The sequence below is a fragment of the Gracilinanus agilis genome, chromosome 2, assembly GCF_016433145.1.
Source record: "Gracilinanus agilis isolate LMUSP501 chromosome 2, AgileGrace, whole genome shotgun sequence".
NCBI classification, from domain to species: domain Eukaryota; kingdom Metazoa; phylum Chordata; class Mammalia; order Didelphimorphia; family Didelphidae; genus Gracilinanus; species Gracilinanus agilis.
Window position 1 is genome coordinate 647080461 of NC_058131.1, and position 18767 is coordinate 647099227.

Here is an 18767-nt window from a genome sequence, read left to right on the forward strand (position 1 = left end):
CCGAAAAGGTATGATCATTGGAGGATTTCTACCTCATGGGAAAGTCATAAATATGGTACACTGCACATATTTTTACTTTTTCAATGGACTGAACAGTTAATGCTGATTTTCTTCTTTTTTTGTCTTTAAAAAATATTATTTATTATATATGGGATGATTCTTTGGGAGGAGGGACATTGGGGAAAATTATGTCTGATATAAAAATTATTTTTTTTAAAAGTAGAGAATTTGTAAAATTGCATGGAAAATTTGAGTTCAAGGCCAAATCTCACCTCATACATATACTTCAAAAACTCTAACTTCATTAAAAGATTTATTAGCACATACCCACAATTCACCTCAACTATGAAGGAAAAAAGTCAGTAAGACAAGGTTTCAGGTTTTTCCTCTGACCCAAACAACTAGGTGATCATGGACAAGTCATTTCCTCTCCTGGGCTTTAGGCAACTCACTAAGATCATAAATTATAGATATCTTATGGGGATGAAGTCAGAAGTCCTTGCCGTATTAATGATGTGATTTGGGTATAAAGAAAATTGTAAAGAATTTTTTTTTTTAATTTTAAACCCTTAACTTCTGTGTATTGACTTATAGGTGGAAGATTGGTAAGGGTAGGCAATGGGGGTCAAGTGACTTGCCCAGGGTCACACAGCTGGGAAGTGTCTGAGGCCGGATTTGAACCTAGGACCTCCTGTCTCTAGGCCTGGCTCTCAATCCACTGAGCTACCCAGCTGCCCCAAAATTGTAAAGAATTTTGAGAAAAATGATCAAAGAATTAGGTAAAATAGAAGACATTTCTTGGGGAACACAGCAGTGAATAAGGACTAACACACACACTCCAGTACTCCTCCCACTAAATCACAATGCCAATGCTTCTTTTAACTATATGATTAGGGGGCAGCTGGGTAGCTCAGTGGATTGGCAGCCAGGCCTAGAGACGGGAGGTCCTAGGTTCAAATCCAGCCTCAGACACTTCCCAGCTGTGTGACCCTGGGCAAGTCACTTGACCCCCATTGCCTACCCTTACCACTCTTCCACCTATGAGTCAATGCACAGAAGTTAAGAGTTTAAAAAAATATATATTAAAAAAAAATTAACTATATGATTAGGAATATACCAGGCGCTAGGGACAAAAAAGACAAAAAATGAAATAGTCCATGCTCTCAAGGAACCTAAATTTAATCAAATAATTGGATATAATTCAGGAATAACTAAGCTTCTAGGAAGATAAAAAAAAATCAGTACTTAATTGCTAAACCCTCATCTTTAAATGACTTTTCTGCAGTTAACATTGATTCACCCTCTTTCCTGGGTTTTTTCTAAAAATATTCTCTCTGGGTTCTCCTTCCCTTTTTCTGATAACTCATTTTTGTCTTCTGAATCATCATCTACATTGCACACCTTAACTGTGGGTGATCTCAAAGATTTTATTGTCATAGGTCCTTTCTTGGTAATCTCATCAGATCCTATGTATTTAATTAGCACTCACCCCAAAGCAGACCAAAACCACTAATGGTCAACTACTCAGGGAGCAAAGGACTTTTCCTTCCCCTGCCCCAGCCTGAAAAAAGGCACCAGGACAGATGAACACCATCAGGAGCCAACCTTTCCCCTTCTCCAAAACACCCAATTCTCACTTTCTACCAGAGCTGAACACCCTACCCAATCCCCACCAATCCAACTCTGTCAGCACTTGGATCCAAATTTACCTTGCCATTGTTCCCCACAGTCCTCATTGCCCTTACTATCTTGCCTGCTAATTTGCTGCCAGGCCCTAAACACCAACAAGCTTTCCATCTGCCATGAAAAGGCATCCATCCTTCTTTATATAATGTCTTATCTAATAAGTATGTGACCAATCTGAGCACTAGCATTTTGCATCCCCAGCATAGAGCAAGCACTTACCAAATGCTTACCCTCCCATTCCATTTCTATATAAATAACTTCAAAATCTACACAGTAGAATAAACTCTAGGTTCTCTCCTGAATTCCTGTCCCACATCATCAATTTTACAAAGTGGATTTTCAACCTAAATGTCCCACAGAGTATCTCAAACTCAACATGTCCAAAAAGGATTTCACTATTTTTCCCACTAATTTCACCACCTTCCCTCTGTTATCATCCTTCTAATGATCAACAATTACTTACAATTCTTCCTTCTCCTTTACCCCCTATATGCAATCAGGTGCTCTGTCCTATCCATTCTACCTCTACAACCTAACTCATATGCCTTCTCTTCTCACCACTCCCAAAAGCTCCCAATGCAGGAACTCACCACTTCTTAGACTATTACAAGAGTCTCCTAAGTGAATACTGGGCTCTTAGTATCTCCCTTCTTAACTATCTTCCATAACCTACCAAAATAATCTTCTTAAAAGCACAAGTCTGACCATGTTGTTCCCCAGCTCAATAAATTTCAGTATCTCTCTACTACTGCTTCTAAAACTGAAACTATTGCATCTTATTCTCTGACCTAAGCTTGTTGCATATTATCCCCACCACCCCAATATAATCTGTATTACAGCCAGTTCTGCTAATTCCAGAACTCAGCATTCCATGCCTTTGCAATGGCTATCTCCCCCATGGCTGCTATCCATTTCTTTTTCATTGCTTCTTAGAATTTTAAGCTTCCTTCAAGCCTCCTTAATATTCTCTGCCTCCTTAAATTATTTTGTATATGCTTCTATTTACATATTTCAAACTAATAGAATGAGAGACCCTTAAGCATAAAGATTATTAATTCTGTCTTTGTATCTGAATAAAATTTTTTTGGTCCTCCCTTTTTAACAGAGAAGAAGTATGAATTTTTCCTTTTTTTTTTTTGAGGTATTTATAGTAAGAGAAATTGTATATATTTATGGTATTAAAAGATAAAATATGTTGATATTATATAATACTATTCATATATTTTGTGCATTTCTGAGTTTCCAAACTTTTTCTTTATTATTTGTTGGCCTTTGTGTGCTGTCTAAGGTTTCTACAAAACTCCCCCCAATATTCCCATTTCATGTGCCAACCTGCGATATATTGAAACTGCAATGGGGAAAGCAGCAATGTATAAGGATAGCTATATAACTCTAGGACCAATTTTAGAACATTTAAAGAGAACAAAATTTTTTTTGTAATGGTTATGTTTTCTAGTTTCAAGCATAAACAAAAAATCACACAAAACAATATGCAAAAACGGATGTCTGAGTAACCTGATAAAGAAGGATGTTATTTTTTTTAAGTTATAACATGGAATCAAAGAATATTGGAGACCATCTAGTCCAGTGATGGGCAAACTTTTTAAAGGGGGGGGAGGTCAAAGGAAAGGAAATACTCATCTATCAGTCTGTTTCTAAGGCAACTCTTTTGAAGTTTCATTGTATTGTATCCTACTCATTGGATTCGTCAGATTAGGAATAATATCACGCACCGGATAGAACATTTCAGGGGGCCACGTCTGCCCGCCAGCAGTAGTTTGCCCATCACTGATCTAGTCCAATACCTTCACTTAAAGAAGAGGAAGTTAAATCTCAAGAGACATTAAGTGACTTATCAAAAGTCATGTTACCTCTAATTGAGAGCTAGAACTTGATGTCATATTTCCTCACTCTCAGTCCAAGGCTCTTTATTTTTATCATAAAAACATTAAACCATTTATTGTAAATGGGTTACTGTATCAGTAAAGTAGATAATGCCTATAAAATTCATTCATTCATTCAACAACTATTTATAAGGCAACCAGACCTGGTGCACAAATCACAAAGACAAAAACAAAACAGCACCCTGCCCTCTGGCTTACATTATTTGGAGGGAGCAGCATGGATACAGATAAGTAAATACCAAGTGGATAAAAAATTAAGTAAAAAATATTTTTCAGAAAGCAAAATACTAGCAATGATACAGAGATCTGGATAGGTTCCTACAAAAGAAGGTACTTGAGCTAAGATTTTACAACATAGAGATGAGGAAGGAGGGTCCTCCAGACATAAGAGAAAAAGGAATACAGAAAGGAAGTCATATCATAAGGTCAGACTTTGAATTAGAAAAGATTTTAGAGGCCATCTAGTCCAAACTCTTCAATTTACAGATAAGTAAAATGAGGCCCAAAAAAGATTAAATGACTACCCAGGGTGACAGGGTAAAGCCAGGGTTTGAACTCATATTTTCTCTTTCCAATGTAACACACTGCCCCACAAAGAATGGAAAATAGGCCAGTTGGCGGAAACAAAGTGAATAAAGGAGAATGATATACAATAAAAAATTGGAAAGGTAGATTCATCAGAACATTTGAACATATGCTATATAAAAATATAGTCTGGGAGTCAATGACTCAAGTTTAAGTCTGGGACCTTGCCCAAAGTTATGGTAAGTCCTTCCTCACCCTGAAACATCCTCTACAGGAATCTTAGTATCATAGAACTTAAGAACTAGAAGGTGCCTCAGCAGATATCTAATTCAACAGAGGAAAGAGGTATCTATAAATATACCTGAGAAGTGGCCATGTAGCCTCTTTACTCCAACGAAAGGAAAACCCTCCACCTTTCAAGGTAACCCAAACCACTGCTGGGCAGCTCTAACTATAGCAAGTTCTTCCTGAGATCAATCCTAACTGGACCTCTTTATATCTTCAACCCATAACTCCTGGTTCTACTTTGAGGGGGCTAATAAAACAAGTCAAATTATTTTACCATTATGATAGTCCTTCAAATACCTGAAGACAGTTATAATGTTTAGCTTCAGTATTCTCTCTAATCTAACTATACCCAATTCTCTTGACATTGTCCTCTAGTGATTCAAAAAAGATTTATAAGTTGCTAAAAAATGAATAACACTTAAACTATGAAAGCAAAGATTTTTCTAAATAGATTACAAAAGTAGTCAGGCTAAGATGTTTTTCTAAATATTTCGATAGAAATCTATTAAATCATGTATAGAATTTTCTAAGTAATATTTAACTTAAAAAGAAAAAATTCTCAGGACTTAATTCATAATTTACAAATTCAGAAATATTTACCTTTGAATTTTATATCTAGGCCACTAAACTCCAATTCAACTCCTTGAAGTGCTTCTCCCAGTGTTTCATGGTAGTGGCTAATGCTTTTTTTCGATCCCACACAGAAAGGAAGTGAGAAATATTTATATGTTTCTTGGCGATTGTGGTATGGTCCTACAGTATTCATCCACAAAACAACTTCTTCTTTATCTTGGTACTAAAAAAAAAAAAAAAAATTAGAAAATAATGAATTTTTAACAGTAAAGCATTTTTTTTGGACAGAAACATCTAAAGTAAAAGATACCAAATAATTTTCAGCCCTACAATGACCCTGTCTTCCTGTACACTTTAAAATAAAGACCTGTTAGAACTTTAAACAGATGTATTATTCAATTAAATCAATAAACATTTATTAAGCAACTACTATGTGCCGAGCAATGTGTTAGGTGATGTGGGAAAAATAAGGAAGAAAAAAAAAAAAGACAGTCCCTACCCTCAATAAGTTTACAATCTAATGCTGTTGTTAGACTTGTCTGACCCTTTGACCCTATGGCCTATATCACGATGATACTGTTCATAAGAAATTTCCTGGCAAAGATACTGGAGAGGTTTGCCATTTCCTTCTTCAGTAGATTAAGGCAAACAAGAGATTAAATGGCTTGCTCAGGGTCATAAAGCTGATCGCAGAGTCTGATGACCAATTTGGCCTTGGGTCTTCCTGACTGAGCCACTTAGCTGCCCCCTACAATCTAAGAGGGGAAGACAAAACACAAAGAGAAGCTGGAGAAGGTCAAAGGAGGAAAAGTGGCATCATGTTCCCTGGCTACAAGCAAAGCTGCAGATGTAAAGTCAATAAGCTGCCATTTATAAAAGAAAGCTTTGGAAAAGGTTTAGTGTTCCACTCTCCAGAGGGGAAAAGAGGCAGAGAGAGATAGGAAGGAGTTGAATAAGCAACATGGTGATGAGATTTTGAGTGATCAGATTATCCTAGAAGGAATCTTATTCCCCAAAACTACAGATGGAAAGCTGTTACATCTTCATGGAACTTTCCACATTCTAATACAGTTATTTGTATTTGTATAAATACCCGCATACCCATATGCATGTGTACATACTATCCCTTCTACAGAACTGACTCAACCTTAATAGCACAGTCATAATCATCCTTGCATCCCCAATAGCATTCCAAATACAAAACATATACTAGACATTTAATAAATGCCCTCAAAATTGAACTGGTGGGAAAGGGATATATAGTGCTATAGTAATAGTATTTAAACTACTGTAACTAATAAATCCAAGAGTCCTCTTGGTTATCCATATTACATAGGACAGGGAAAAAAGAAAGAAGACTGAAAGACAATCCAAAAACCTCAGTTTCACTACTAAAATCCTTTCACAATAAAGATGTTATTAATATGCTATGGAATTTCATCTTCTTAGTCCTTAAATGTTAGTAGAGTATCTAGCCACAGTTAATCTTTCCCAGCACTGGTCTTCCCATGACATCAGCCATAAGATTTAATCCTAGCTCCAATGATACTTGCAAATATAACCACAGGAGAATCATATAAACTCTAAAAGCCTTAGTTTCCTCACAGTATCTATAATATTTAACTCACGCGATTGTTGTGGTCAAATTTCTTGTAAATGATGCTTTGAATTATTATAATATATGCAATATAATAATTACATCTGAAGCTGGAAAAGTAAAGTAAGTTGAAATGGACCAAGGTAAAACTAATGTAAATGGCAAGAAAGCACTTGTGGGAGCTGGTTTCATGACTACTTGAAGGAATTACGGATTGGAATGAGGCAAAAACAGACTTGTGCCATAACATAATTTACTTCATGATATAAACACAGTCATGGCAAATGGTAAATAATATTAATCCACTTCTCTACTGTATTATAGTCCAGATTGACTCTTCTCTAAGAAGTAACTATGTTGCATGCAATAGATGAAGACAACAGATTAAAAGCTGCTTTCTAAATGCAAAGTGATTCGTTATGAAACTGGAGTGGACAGATTCTGATCAAAGTTGAAGGTCTTAATTCAGAACTAAGCTATTTTAATGAGGGGAAAATAATAAGGCTGAGTGAGAAAACATGAGATTTTGATGGTACTTTGCTATGAAAAGAAAACACTGGTATTCCTTATGGCAAGGACATATATCTTTCATCATTTATAATAAAAATGTTGTTTCCTTGATCACATAGTTCAATGGGGATATGATTGGGGAAGTAGACTCTAAATGATCACTCTATTGCAAATATTAATATGGAAATAGATCTTGAACAATGATACATGTAAAACCTAGTTGAATTGCTCATTGGCTACGGGAAGAGGGAGGGATGAGGGGAGGGAAAGAATATGAATCATGTAACCATGAAAAAATATTCTAAATTAACTAAATGTAAAATAATAAGTGTTGAAATCTATCTTAGCTTATTTAAGTCAATACTTTGTTCTGTGGTTGGTTTTTTTTGGTACCATCCTATGTTCACAATATGGCTATGCAAATATTGTTTAGTATCTCTTCTTTGTATCTCTTCTTTAAGAACATCAACCAGATTTTAAGTGTAATGAACTTCCACACACAGAGTAGCTGTTGTTCTCTGCAGAGTGATATCAGTTTTCTGACCATGATTATACACGTGTGTAAATATTAAAAATGATAAAGGCTGCCATAAATATATAAATTAGTATTTTAATTAAAGCCATGTTGATAGATAAAATCATTAGACCACGCGCTTGTAAGCATTCAAAACTGCCGCCTCCATACTGCCTCCTAGCCAAGCCCTACTCGCCAAAAAGAGAGCACTCCCTCCTAACCCATGAGATTTAAGCGCTCCCCTGCGTCAAGACGTCGGAAACGGAAACCAGTTGGACCATGTTGGATCACGGGAAATGTAGTTTTGATACATTTCCCTTGTCCATAGAAATATATACATTTTTAGATGGTTTTTTCCAATTTCCTTTTTACACGTGGCTAATATGAATTTAATTTAATTTACAGCCACCATCTATCTTAAAACTACTCTACCAATACTTTAGAAATGTCATGTATCACTTGCCAAATTTTTCTGAATGTTACTTGTTAAAGTACTGAATTTAGATTCACTAACATTATTTTGCTACCTTTTATTTTTATTTGCAAGAAACAATGGGCTAGCATACTACTTTTGATTGTCATGTTGGTATCATGTGGTTTTAACATCAAATAAATATTTAACAAGTGTTTAAAAAAACATTCTTACTGGTCATATATTCATTTTAACTATATATATTACTATAACTCATCCATCAATTTGTCTAATTCTGGGTATCAACTACCTGGTTTGATCTGGAAAAAAAAATCATTTAATCGCTCTGAAATGTCACTTCTTCAGCTATAAAATGAAAAGGTTGGGCTAAGTGATTATTGAGATTCCTTCTGGTTTTGAATTTCTATAAGTTTTTTGAGATAAGCTATTTAGTTAATTCAAAAATTAATTAGCACAAGCTAAAAATATAAAAATAAAGATATGTAATAAATTAAGCCTTAATTAGCACAAAAATTCAAAATAAACAATCATTAAAACTATATCCCTCTGCTATCTACTGTATTTCCTTCATGAGATTTCTATTATATATGTGTAATATGTGTCTTCTATCAAGACATGAGCAATTTAGAAATATATGTTACATGAAAAGTATGAGTATAACCTATATCAGACTATTCAACTGCCTTAAGGAAGGAAGGAGGGGAAGGAAGGAGAAAATCTGAATCCTAAAATGTCAAAAAACAACTGTCAAAAAATGTTTCTAAATGTAACTGAAAATTTTTTCTATATTGGGGGAAAAAATTACATGTCTCTTTCCTATTCTGAATGTAGACCACAATATTAGTACAAATAATATAGGAATAAAGTAAAAAAAAGTACCTTCTTCAAATTATGCCTATTTCTAACTCAGTCTACTTGTCCAATTATTTCTAGTTTAAGCTATTTTTCCATTTTGGTTCTCATCTTTCGAGCATTCCTTCATCATTAGTTTTTATTTTGCCAGATGTTGTACCTAATCCCAAACCTACTCTCCAACTCTGAATACCTCCCAAGGATCTATATTTAGCCCTTTACATTTATTGATATACCTTATAGTACTTTTTCATACATGGTTATCAGCTCTGTACCTTTAATCCCAGTTTCCTGCCAATTTTCTAATCAACTTTTATTCCCTGAAGAATACCTTCTGCCAAAAGCACAATTACAACATAATGGAATGAACATTTAAAGCTACCTTCCACTCTAACACATTGGTTACTCTAATAGTTCCTGTTAAAGTAGCAAAAAAAGGCAATTTATAGAACTGAATCCTTAAAATACCAAAGAGAAAGAACAAATAATGTAGGACTACAGAGCCAAGTTGTGAAATGCAGAAATGATTAATAGATCTTGATGGCAAAAGTAAAAAATAAAGCAAGCTGTAATCTTTTTTTCAAAAACTGGTCAGTTTTACATTGTGGTATAGTAGAGAGCCAGAGTCAAAGCCAGGGGAACTGGGTGTGTTCAATTCCCTCTTCTGGCATATACTGGCTGTGTGACCCAGGATAAGTCATTTAACTTTTCACGCTTTAGGCAACTCTTAAGTTGCAGAGAAGGAGCAGAATAACATAGAAAGAAGACATTTCCACAAGGAACTCCAAATATCATCAAAATCACAGGTCCAGTCTCTACCCCATTATAAGGAATGGGTCCAGATAACAATAAAAATATAGTTCAAAAAGGTAGATTGAACTGTGAAAGCAATTCAGGCAAATCACAAAGAACATTATCATTTTGAAAGAAAGGAACAATCTACCAGACCTGACTTGAATCGGAATACCTGGCCCCTAGTTTTAGACTAGTCACAAATCTAGTTATGTGACCATAGGCCTCAAATTTCCTCATCTATAAGTTGATTGGATCAGATAATCATCTAAAGGTCCCTTCTAACACTAATATTCTCTGATGTTATGAGTAAATTTTGATATGTAATTCATGAACAAAAATGGTCCTTAACAATAATAACCTGGCTATGGAGTCAAAGGACCTGGGTACAAACTAAAGACTGTATGCTACTTTAATACCTCTATGATCTTAAGCAAGTCATCAACTCTCTGGGCCTCAATTTCCCCATCAATCAGGCAGCTATACTAAATGACTTCCAATGTCACTTCCAGCTTTAAATACGAGATCATTTCCTTCACCTTTCCAAAAATACTGCCTCAATGTTTTTTCATCTAAACACAGAATTAATTTTATGTCAGTATCAAGTATGTGTGTGTATATATATATCTATATATATATAGATATATATAGATATATATATACCTTAGAGGAGTGAATATCTATATCTATATCTATATAAATCTATATAGATATAGATATATCTATATATACCTTAGAGGAGTGATGGGCAAACTACGGCCTGGATCTGGCCCATGGGGAATAGTTTGCCCAACACTGCCTTAGAGAAAATGATTAATATGCTTGCATACTTCTTGACACTGCACAGTTAATGTGTACAATTCCACTTCTTTTGTACTCTCTCCCTGAGAGAGCTATTCATAATCACAACCATTCTAATGACTCCTGAATCTCTTATCTCCAATCCCAGTATATCATATAAATTTTCAGGCCATTATGATTAATTCATTACTAGGCATGTCTACTAAATCTGTCACCAAAGAAACTTATTTTTTACCTAGTCATACGTATATCTTCCCTTTCAATTTTCCTTTTTTTTTTTCCCTATGGCACAACAATTCTTTATTCACCCAGTTTAGTACTTGTAGTCATCTTCAACTAAACTTTCTTTCATCCACATTTACACATAGACAGTTCACCAAAAAAGGTAATTTCCTCATAATAATCTGTGAGATAAGAAGTACAAGTATTATATAATTAGATTTTTCTCCCCGGGACTCTAAATCCCAGGTTCCCATGTTCCTTCTCACATTACATGCTAATATAAGGAGGATATACAAGTTTTGTATAGCTCAACCCCTCTTCTCTCTTTTTGCCTGATAGCAACTGGGAAAGCGGGCTTTAGCCCTGGCAGGAGAATCTACACACATGGGGGTTTACTTTTTGTTAGATTATTAGGTTTGAACTTCTATTTCTTTAGTTTATTTTCTTTCTACTTCAAGTGATTATTAATAAATTTTTGTAAAATGTAATACTTGGAGCTATTGGATAGTGAATTAAATCTTTTTTTTTTTTAAATTAAAACCCTACCTTCCATCTTAGAATCAATACTGGGTATTGATTCTAGGGTAGAAGAGTAAGGGCTAGGCAATGTGGGTTAAGTGATTTGCCCAGGGTCACACAGCTAGGACGTGTCTGAGGCCAAATTTGAACCCAGGACCTCCCATCTCTTCGCCTGACTCTTAATCCACCGAGCCACCCAGATGCCCCTAATGATTTAAATCTTATATTGTGGCAACCACAAAGGGAGTTTAGGACCCTTGCTCCTCTCTAAATTGGTAGAGCAATTATTTTTAATAGACAAAAAGACAGATTAGTTTAAAAAGCCTCCTCCTGCTGCTGCTGCTCCCTCTCCTCAGGCAGATACTGCTGCTGCCGCTGCCTCCCATGTTTGACCAGACACTGCCTGGGGGTCCTTGCAAGCAACTTTCTGCACAGCTGATAAAATATAAATTTCCATCACATTGCTAACACCCAAGTGCTTGCTGCTGCCTTGGAAGCCCAGGTGTTTCTCTTTGGCAACAATTAGCTTTCTCAGGGTTTTCACCTGGGGGCAAGCTTAGAACCTCAACTCCCTACCCACATAGCTGGGGAGAACAATCAAGGGGAGCAGCAGTCCCCTGCCCATGTGACAGTGGAAGCAAGTGGCTCCCTGGTGTTTTTTGTTATTTTTTACCCCTGGGGGGGGGGGGCAGAAGGGTGGGGGGGAGGAAGATTACTCTTCCAAACCTCTTAACTTTACTCAGTACATACTAGGGTAGCACCACCTACAGTGAGGAATTAAGAGATTTCAAGCATGGCCCAGTTTCCTGTCTATCTCAAACAGCTCCCAATTCTGGAAAGCCTTACCAAGCTTGTGCAGCTTACAGCTTTAGGATGTCTTTTCTTCCTACCATTCCTGGGTGCACTTGTCCTTGCTGTTAGCTTGAGTAATCTCGAGATTCATCTCCCTACACCCCCTTGCCATTTTGGTCTACCCAGTCTCCGCAACACATCCAATATGGGGTTTGTCCACACTATGCTCAAAGTGGGTATGGGGAACACAAGAAGTGTGACAAAAGGAATCTAGATGGATGATAATACTGGGGAGGGGAAGGAACCTTAAAGAGTCTGGAGGTGAATTTTAGACATCACTGCCTTATTGATATTAACCATTTCAGTTTCCTCCCCTCCAAATAGTGAAGAGATCTCTATAATGCAGCTATCAAAATTGGAGAAAAGGACTCTTGGATTGCTCACATCCTGTCACATATATTATATTTGCTGATTGCCTTATGATTTAATTTTGGTTTTTAAGTTCATATATTAATCTAATCTATTATCTTCTGTTATACTATGTCATTTTCAGTTACTGTGCTTTGATCATTTAGCTATATATTCTGTTAAATTGTCTTTATTTGTACCTCCCCCTATGTCTGGAATGGAGAAAATACCATTGTAAAAGCCCATAGTTAACTCGGACAAACCCTTTTCCATGGCAAAACTAAAGGTCTTTATGGATACTGGATTTGTCACCAGATCCATCGAGGTCACATGTTACCTTAACAGCCTTTTGTTTCTTTTTGCCTTTGTTAGTTGTCACATAGATGATGAATGCCCTCTATCAAAATGGTTGCAACCTGTAGCAGTAACCTTTGTAGAATTTATGAGCTCTTATGATTTGGGGGATTTTGGTATTTCTTAGACTGTACATTAGCTGTTGTACTACTGTTTTTTTAATAAAGCTGTTACCTGAAAAATCATGTACATTCACACTGTGGATCATGGCAAAGTTAAGAAGGAATTAAGTCTCATTTTTGAGTGAGAACCTTTTGTATAGTGCCTCTACTTGGCTAACACAGTGTCTCATGGAATGTGCACTATGAATTTTTGATTTTTTTTAAAAATTCTATTATTGTTTTTCCTTTTATGTACAATAGGATACTTGAATTTTCTTTCCTCTTATTTTTTGTACTTGTAATACAAGCAACCAGTATTAATGTTTTTTTTTTAATTTTGCACTAAGTTTACGATATCCATTAGTCCTAATATTAATGCATATCCAAAAGCTTTTAGACTGTGGAAACCTGCCATTGATTAATATTATGGGACTTTAATAATTGTGTCTGATTTCAGAAGGATCACAAAAGAGCCATTGTACAGTGCCAAGAAGCACAAAGTCATGGAGACCAATCAATCCTGGTGATTGATGAAAATCTGCACCAAGACAGAGGACTTGTTTTGGGGTTCAAGGAAGCAGATGTTTTTACAACATCAGACACATGATTTCCCTTTGCCAGATTCAGACAAAGTACCTCAGTTTGGCTGCCATTTTGGCTCCCCTATCCCTGTAAGTAAATGTAAAAATCAGACCAGGTAATGCTATTTCCCTTCTCCTTCAAAAGTCTAGTCCCTTCTCTCTCTCTTTTATGGTATGGCAATTTTCTGTAGTCCTGGCTGCCAATGGGTAAGTGCTACTTTGTTATAATTCCTACGACAGGCTTGTGGGACAAAAATCACTTTAATCAGGCCCTGACTCAAGGACCTGTTATAGGCTTATTTTTCCTTACTTAGAATTTTTACACATGAGACTTTGATATTTTATGTTTCATACAGAAGTTACTTTTTGCTTTGTTTTTTTTTTTTTATGTTTTTGCTTTTCTTTTGATTCATATACCTCATAACTCAGCTATGTATGCCATGGTGATCTGTGTGTTGGTCAATATCCTCCTTGGGGGAGATTGTATTATTGCCATAAAATTCTAGATTTATAAAATTTTTCTTGTTTGAGAGTAATTTTAGGATAAGAAACTTGCTACCTCTCCAAATCAAGAAAGTGAACTGCTTGGAGAAGGCACCATAACTAAAACCACATACTGCACCAAAAGATCCAGAATGAACTTTGGGATGTAGTGAAATTGAACTGCTGGGGGTTGAATGCATGCCCTCTAATTGATTTTTTTTTTTGTCAATGAACCTAGCAATCATTGGTTCTGTTCTCTTTGTCTTTTATTTCCCTCTTATCCCCAAATTATTGTAATATCCCCTTAGAAAATACAATATTGTATGTACCTCTAGTTAAAGATCTTTAGAAATATAAGTTGGTTATGTGTACTGATTCATTGGGGAAACTAGGAATGTAAATCTGGGAGATTTCTACATGCTCATTTTCCAATGGAATCACAGGGGGGATTATAATTTGATTTTTCTCCCCAGGACTCTAAATCCCAGCTTCCCATGTTCCTTCTCACATTACGAGCTAATATAGGGAGGATATAAATTTTGTGTGACTCAGCGCCCTCTTTCTCTTTTCACCTTATTATGGTTGGGAAAGCAGGCTTTATGCCAGGCAAAAGAATCTACACACATAGGTTTACTTTTTGTTGGATAACTAGGTTTGAATTTCTATTTCTTTTAGTTTATTTTCTTTCTATTCAAGTGATTATTAATAAACTTTTATAAAATATAATACTTGGAGTTATTGGATATTGATTTAAATCTTACAGTATTATTATATCACAGACAAGGAAATTAATGTTCTGAGAGAATTTGCTCTAGAACCACAAAGTTGCTAAAAATATAGAATCTGGATTTGAACCAGTTTCCTGACTCTAAACATGCAGAACTCTGTCTACTATATTACACCCAATAAATAAATTTTGCTAATTATTTTTTATTAAAATTTAAAGTTCGAAGGATACCCAGAGAACACCAAGTCCAAATCCCTCATTTTAGAGTTGACAAACAGAAAACACAGAGAAGCTCTAACTTTCCCAAGGCTACACTAACTCTCCATTCTATTTTACCGCCCTAAAGCAATATTTATATATTTACTATAACTGAAGTTTGTCAACAACAAATATTTGAGTTATATCATATGGAGCATTTTAAGTAACTAGGAATATACAAAGCAATATTACACCTAGTCCTCCAGCTTATAATCCAAATGGAAAAACAGTTCAAGAGGTTTTTGAGAGCCAGAAAAGACCTTAGAGATTATCAAATTCAGCTCCCAGTCATTTTGCAGATGAGGAAAGGGAAGCCCAGACAAGTAAAGTGGCTTTCCCAAAGTCACATGACAAGTCAGTGGCAAATATTGTTCACACTCCACATCTGCTTATTAAAAAACATGAACAAAGGGGGCAGCTGGGTAGCTCAGTGGATTGAGAGTCAGGCCTAGAGATGGGAGGTCCTAAGTTCAAGTCTGGCCTCAGACACTTCCCAGCTGTGTGACCTTGGGCAAGTCACTTGATCCCCATTGCCCACCCTTACCACTCTTCCACCAAGGAGTCAAAATATACAGAAGTTAAGGGTTTAGAAAGAAAAAAAAGAAAAAACATGAACAAAAAAAGTGCTACTAAATTCAGTAAAATAACTATGAGAGGGATGCATAGCATCCTTGATATTTATAATAGAAAGTCACTATACATATGGTAGGTACCCATATCCCATTTATACTGAGGGGGAAGTATGGAAGTTGCCAAAGGACAGGTCTTCTGTATCATTTATGAGTTCACTTTCCTCATTCCATAAAGTAACTAAATGGTGACAGTAAAATTGCAGGTGTTTTAATTGATTCAAAAAAAAAAAAAAAAAAAAGGAAGGGGGATCAAAAAGTCCTCAGGTCCTTGAGACATGGATGGGCCTGTCATTTATCTGTCCATCCCTCTCAGCACAAACCTAGTAGATTTTTACAAACATGAGAATTGTCAATGAAATCCAAATAGACAATAAAGAGAAAATACTATTTTTAAAGTTTTATGAAAACAAAACTCTGCAATTAACCCAAATCCAATATAACGGCATTAGATTTTTAAAAGAACAGGTAAATCACAAGAATTCAGGCTATTTAGGACACATATATACAAACTTCAGACATGTCTTGGCAACAGTACTAACAGTTACATCTTTCCCATGATATCCACAAAAATTACACAGAATTCATGTTCTGATTATGAAACAGTCGGTGAAGAAATCTGAAAGAAACATTTAAAATATATTTAATACAAAATTAAGGGAAGGAAATAGACTAAAGAATTTTAGATTTTAAACAGAGAATAAAACAAACAAAAAAATACAATTAAGCAGAAGCCTCCATTCTCTAAAAATGTCAGTTAATGAAATTTTTAAAAAAAAAGTTTCTGAACAAGAAGCAGCATGGTATACAACAGTTCTCAAAATGTAGTCCAGGAACCTCTATGGTCTCTGAGACTCTTTTGATGAGGTCAAAACTATTTTACAATACTAAGATGTTTTAATTTCTGACATAGTAAATTACAATAAATATAACCCACATAAACAAAAACTCTCTGTGGGGCCCTTAATAATTTTGAATAGTATAAAGGAGTACAGAGACTAAAAATAGTAAAGAAACCAAATTGGGAGGTAAGAGGGGGAGAGGGTCAGTATCAATAAGATTTAAGTTTAATTCTATCTCTGACACACTGGCTGTGTGATCTTAGGCAAGTCACTTCAGCTTTGTGCCCCAAGCAATTCTTTTTTTTAATATAATTTACTTTTTGAAATTTTACCTAAAAACAATTTTTAACATTCTTTAAAATTCTGAGTTCCAAATTTTCTCCTTCCTCATTTCCTCTCCTACCTCCCCAAGATGGCAAACAATTTGATATAGTTATATATGTGCAGTCATGCAAAACATATTTCTAAATTAGTCACATTGTGAAACAGTCCAAAAAAATAAATAAATAAAGGAAGAGGGGAGTATGCTTTGATTTGTATTCAGGCTCTATCAATTCTTTCTCTAAAGGTGGACAATATTTTTCAACATGAATTCTTCAGAACTGTCTTGGATCACTGTATTGCTTAGAATAGCTAAGCCATTCAACAACTGATCGTCCTACAATACTGCCGTTACTGTGTACACTATTCTTCTGGTTCTGTTCACTTCACTTTGTATCAGTTCATGTAAGTCTCTCCAGGTTTTTCTAAAAGCATCCTTTTACTTATTAACACAGTATTCTATGACTATCATATACCACAACTTGTTCAGCTATTCCCCATCAATGGGCATCCCCCTTCAATGTCCATTCTTTGCCACCACAAAGAGTTGATATAAATGTTTATACATATGGGTCCCCCCCTTTTTTTAAACTCTCTTTGGAATACAAATCTAATAGTGGTATTTCTAGGTCAAAAGATACTCAATTTGAGCATAGTTGGACATAGTTCTAAAATTTTCTTTATTCTGGATGGTTGGATCCATTCACAACTCTACCAACTCTGCATTAGTGTCCCAATTTTTCCGCATCCTCTTCAACATTTTTCATTTTCCTTTTCTGTCCTATTAGCCAATCTGATAGGTACAAAGTGGTACATCAGAATTGTTTTAATTTCCATCAAGCAATTTAGGGCATTTTTACAAACAACTATTGAGAAATTTGATTTCTTCAACTGAAAACTGCCTGTCCATATCCTTTCACCATTTCTCTTATAAGTTCCCAAATAACTCTCTTGGAACTCTTAAGATAAAAAAGAACCAGTGCTTCATTATTAGCAGTTTCTACTACTACCACCACTAGGGAATTTCCACACTGGGAATTCTATCCACCATTGAAATCACTGGTCTGAACCTAGTAATTAATAATAACAAACTTTTACAGTAATTAATAACAAACTTTTACAAAAGACTTTAAGGCTTACCAAACACTTTACATGTTAACTAATTTGATCCTGTTTATCAAATTTTCTTATTTTTCAGTTTATAATACATGATAGAATTTCAAAGAAACAATATATTAACTAAAACAAATTACATGATTTAATAGAAAGAACTAGAGGTCTTAACAAGTAGGAGTGCATTGAGGACAAATTCCTCTTGATAAAAACTAGTTGATTTACCATAGGTAAATTATAAAATCTTTGACACTCAACATCCTAACCTATAAAATAAAGATTATAATAGAACCTCCCTCAAAGTATTATAAAGATCATATAAGATCATACATTTGAAAAACTTTGCAAACCTTAAAGTGCTACATAAACATTGGTTATTATTCACACTACTACTGCAGTTTCTCCATGCTGGTTCATGTTTAGGTTCTTCATTCACTTTGACTCAGGAGAGAATTCTCATTCTCTTGGGGGTTTTTTCGAAGTGTAAAATCCAGCATTGGCCTCCACTGATTTATTCTACTGTCTCCTGATCTTTTTTCTAAGATAGATGATTTTAAACTAATCAGATCTTTCCAAGTGCTTGACCTACATGAATCTGACCTTCTCCCTCCAAAGTACCTGTCATATAGAGATTAATAAACATGCATCTCAATGATGAAACTATAAAATGTCTATTTTCTCCCCTAAATAGATATGTTACTTGGGAGCAAATGTCTCTTCTCACACCAAGTATTAACAAAGCTGTGCACTTGATAGAAACTATTTGTTGAATGGATTTGGACTACTATATCTGTCTTATCATCTACTTAGGTTAACTAAAATGACAGGTATACGTATTTGTGTATTAGGATAAAAAAATTATGAAATACTTAAGAATCACGGGATTTTAGAGCTAAATGGGACTTTTAGGTATCATCTCCTGTAGGAATTCTTAACCTTTCT

General features: G+C 35.2%; 1 protein-coding gene across 2 annotated transcripts in view; it reads right to left on the reverse strand.

Annotated features, from left to right (window-relative positions):
• TM9SF3 (transmembrane 9 superfamily member 3) overlaps positions 1–18767 on the reverse strand; it is a 78552-nt gene that overhangs the window by 50351 nt on the left and 9434 nt on the right. For both annotated transcript variants that reach the window (XM_044665731.1, XM_044665730.1), the window contains exon 2: positions 5004–5199. In XM_044665731.1, coding sequence (XP_044521666.1) covers positions 5004–5199 — 196 coding nt within the window. The remainder of the gene's footprint in view (positions 1–5003; positions 5200–18767) is intronic.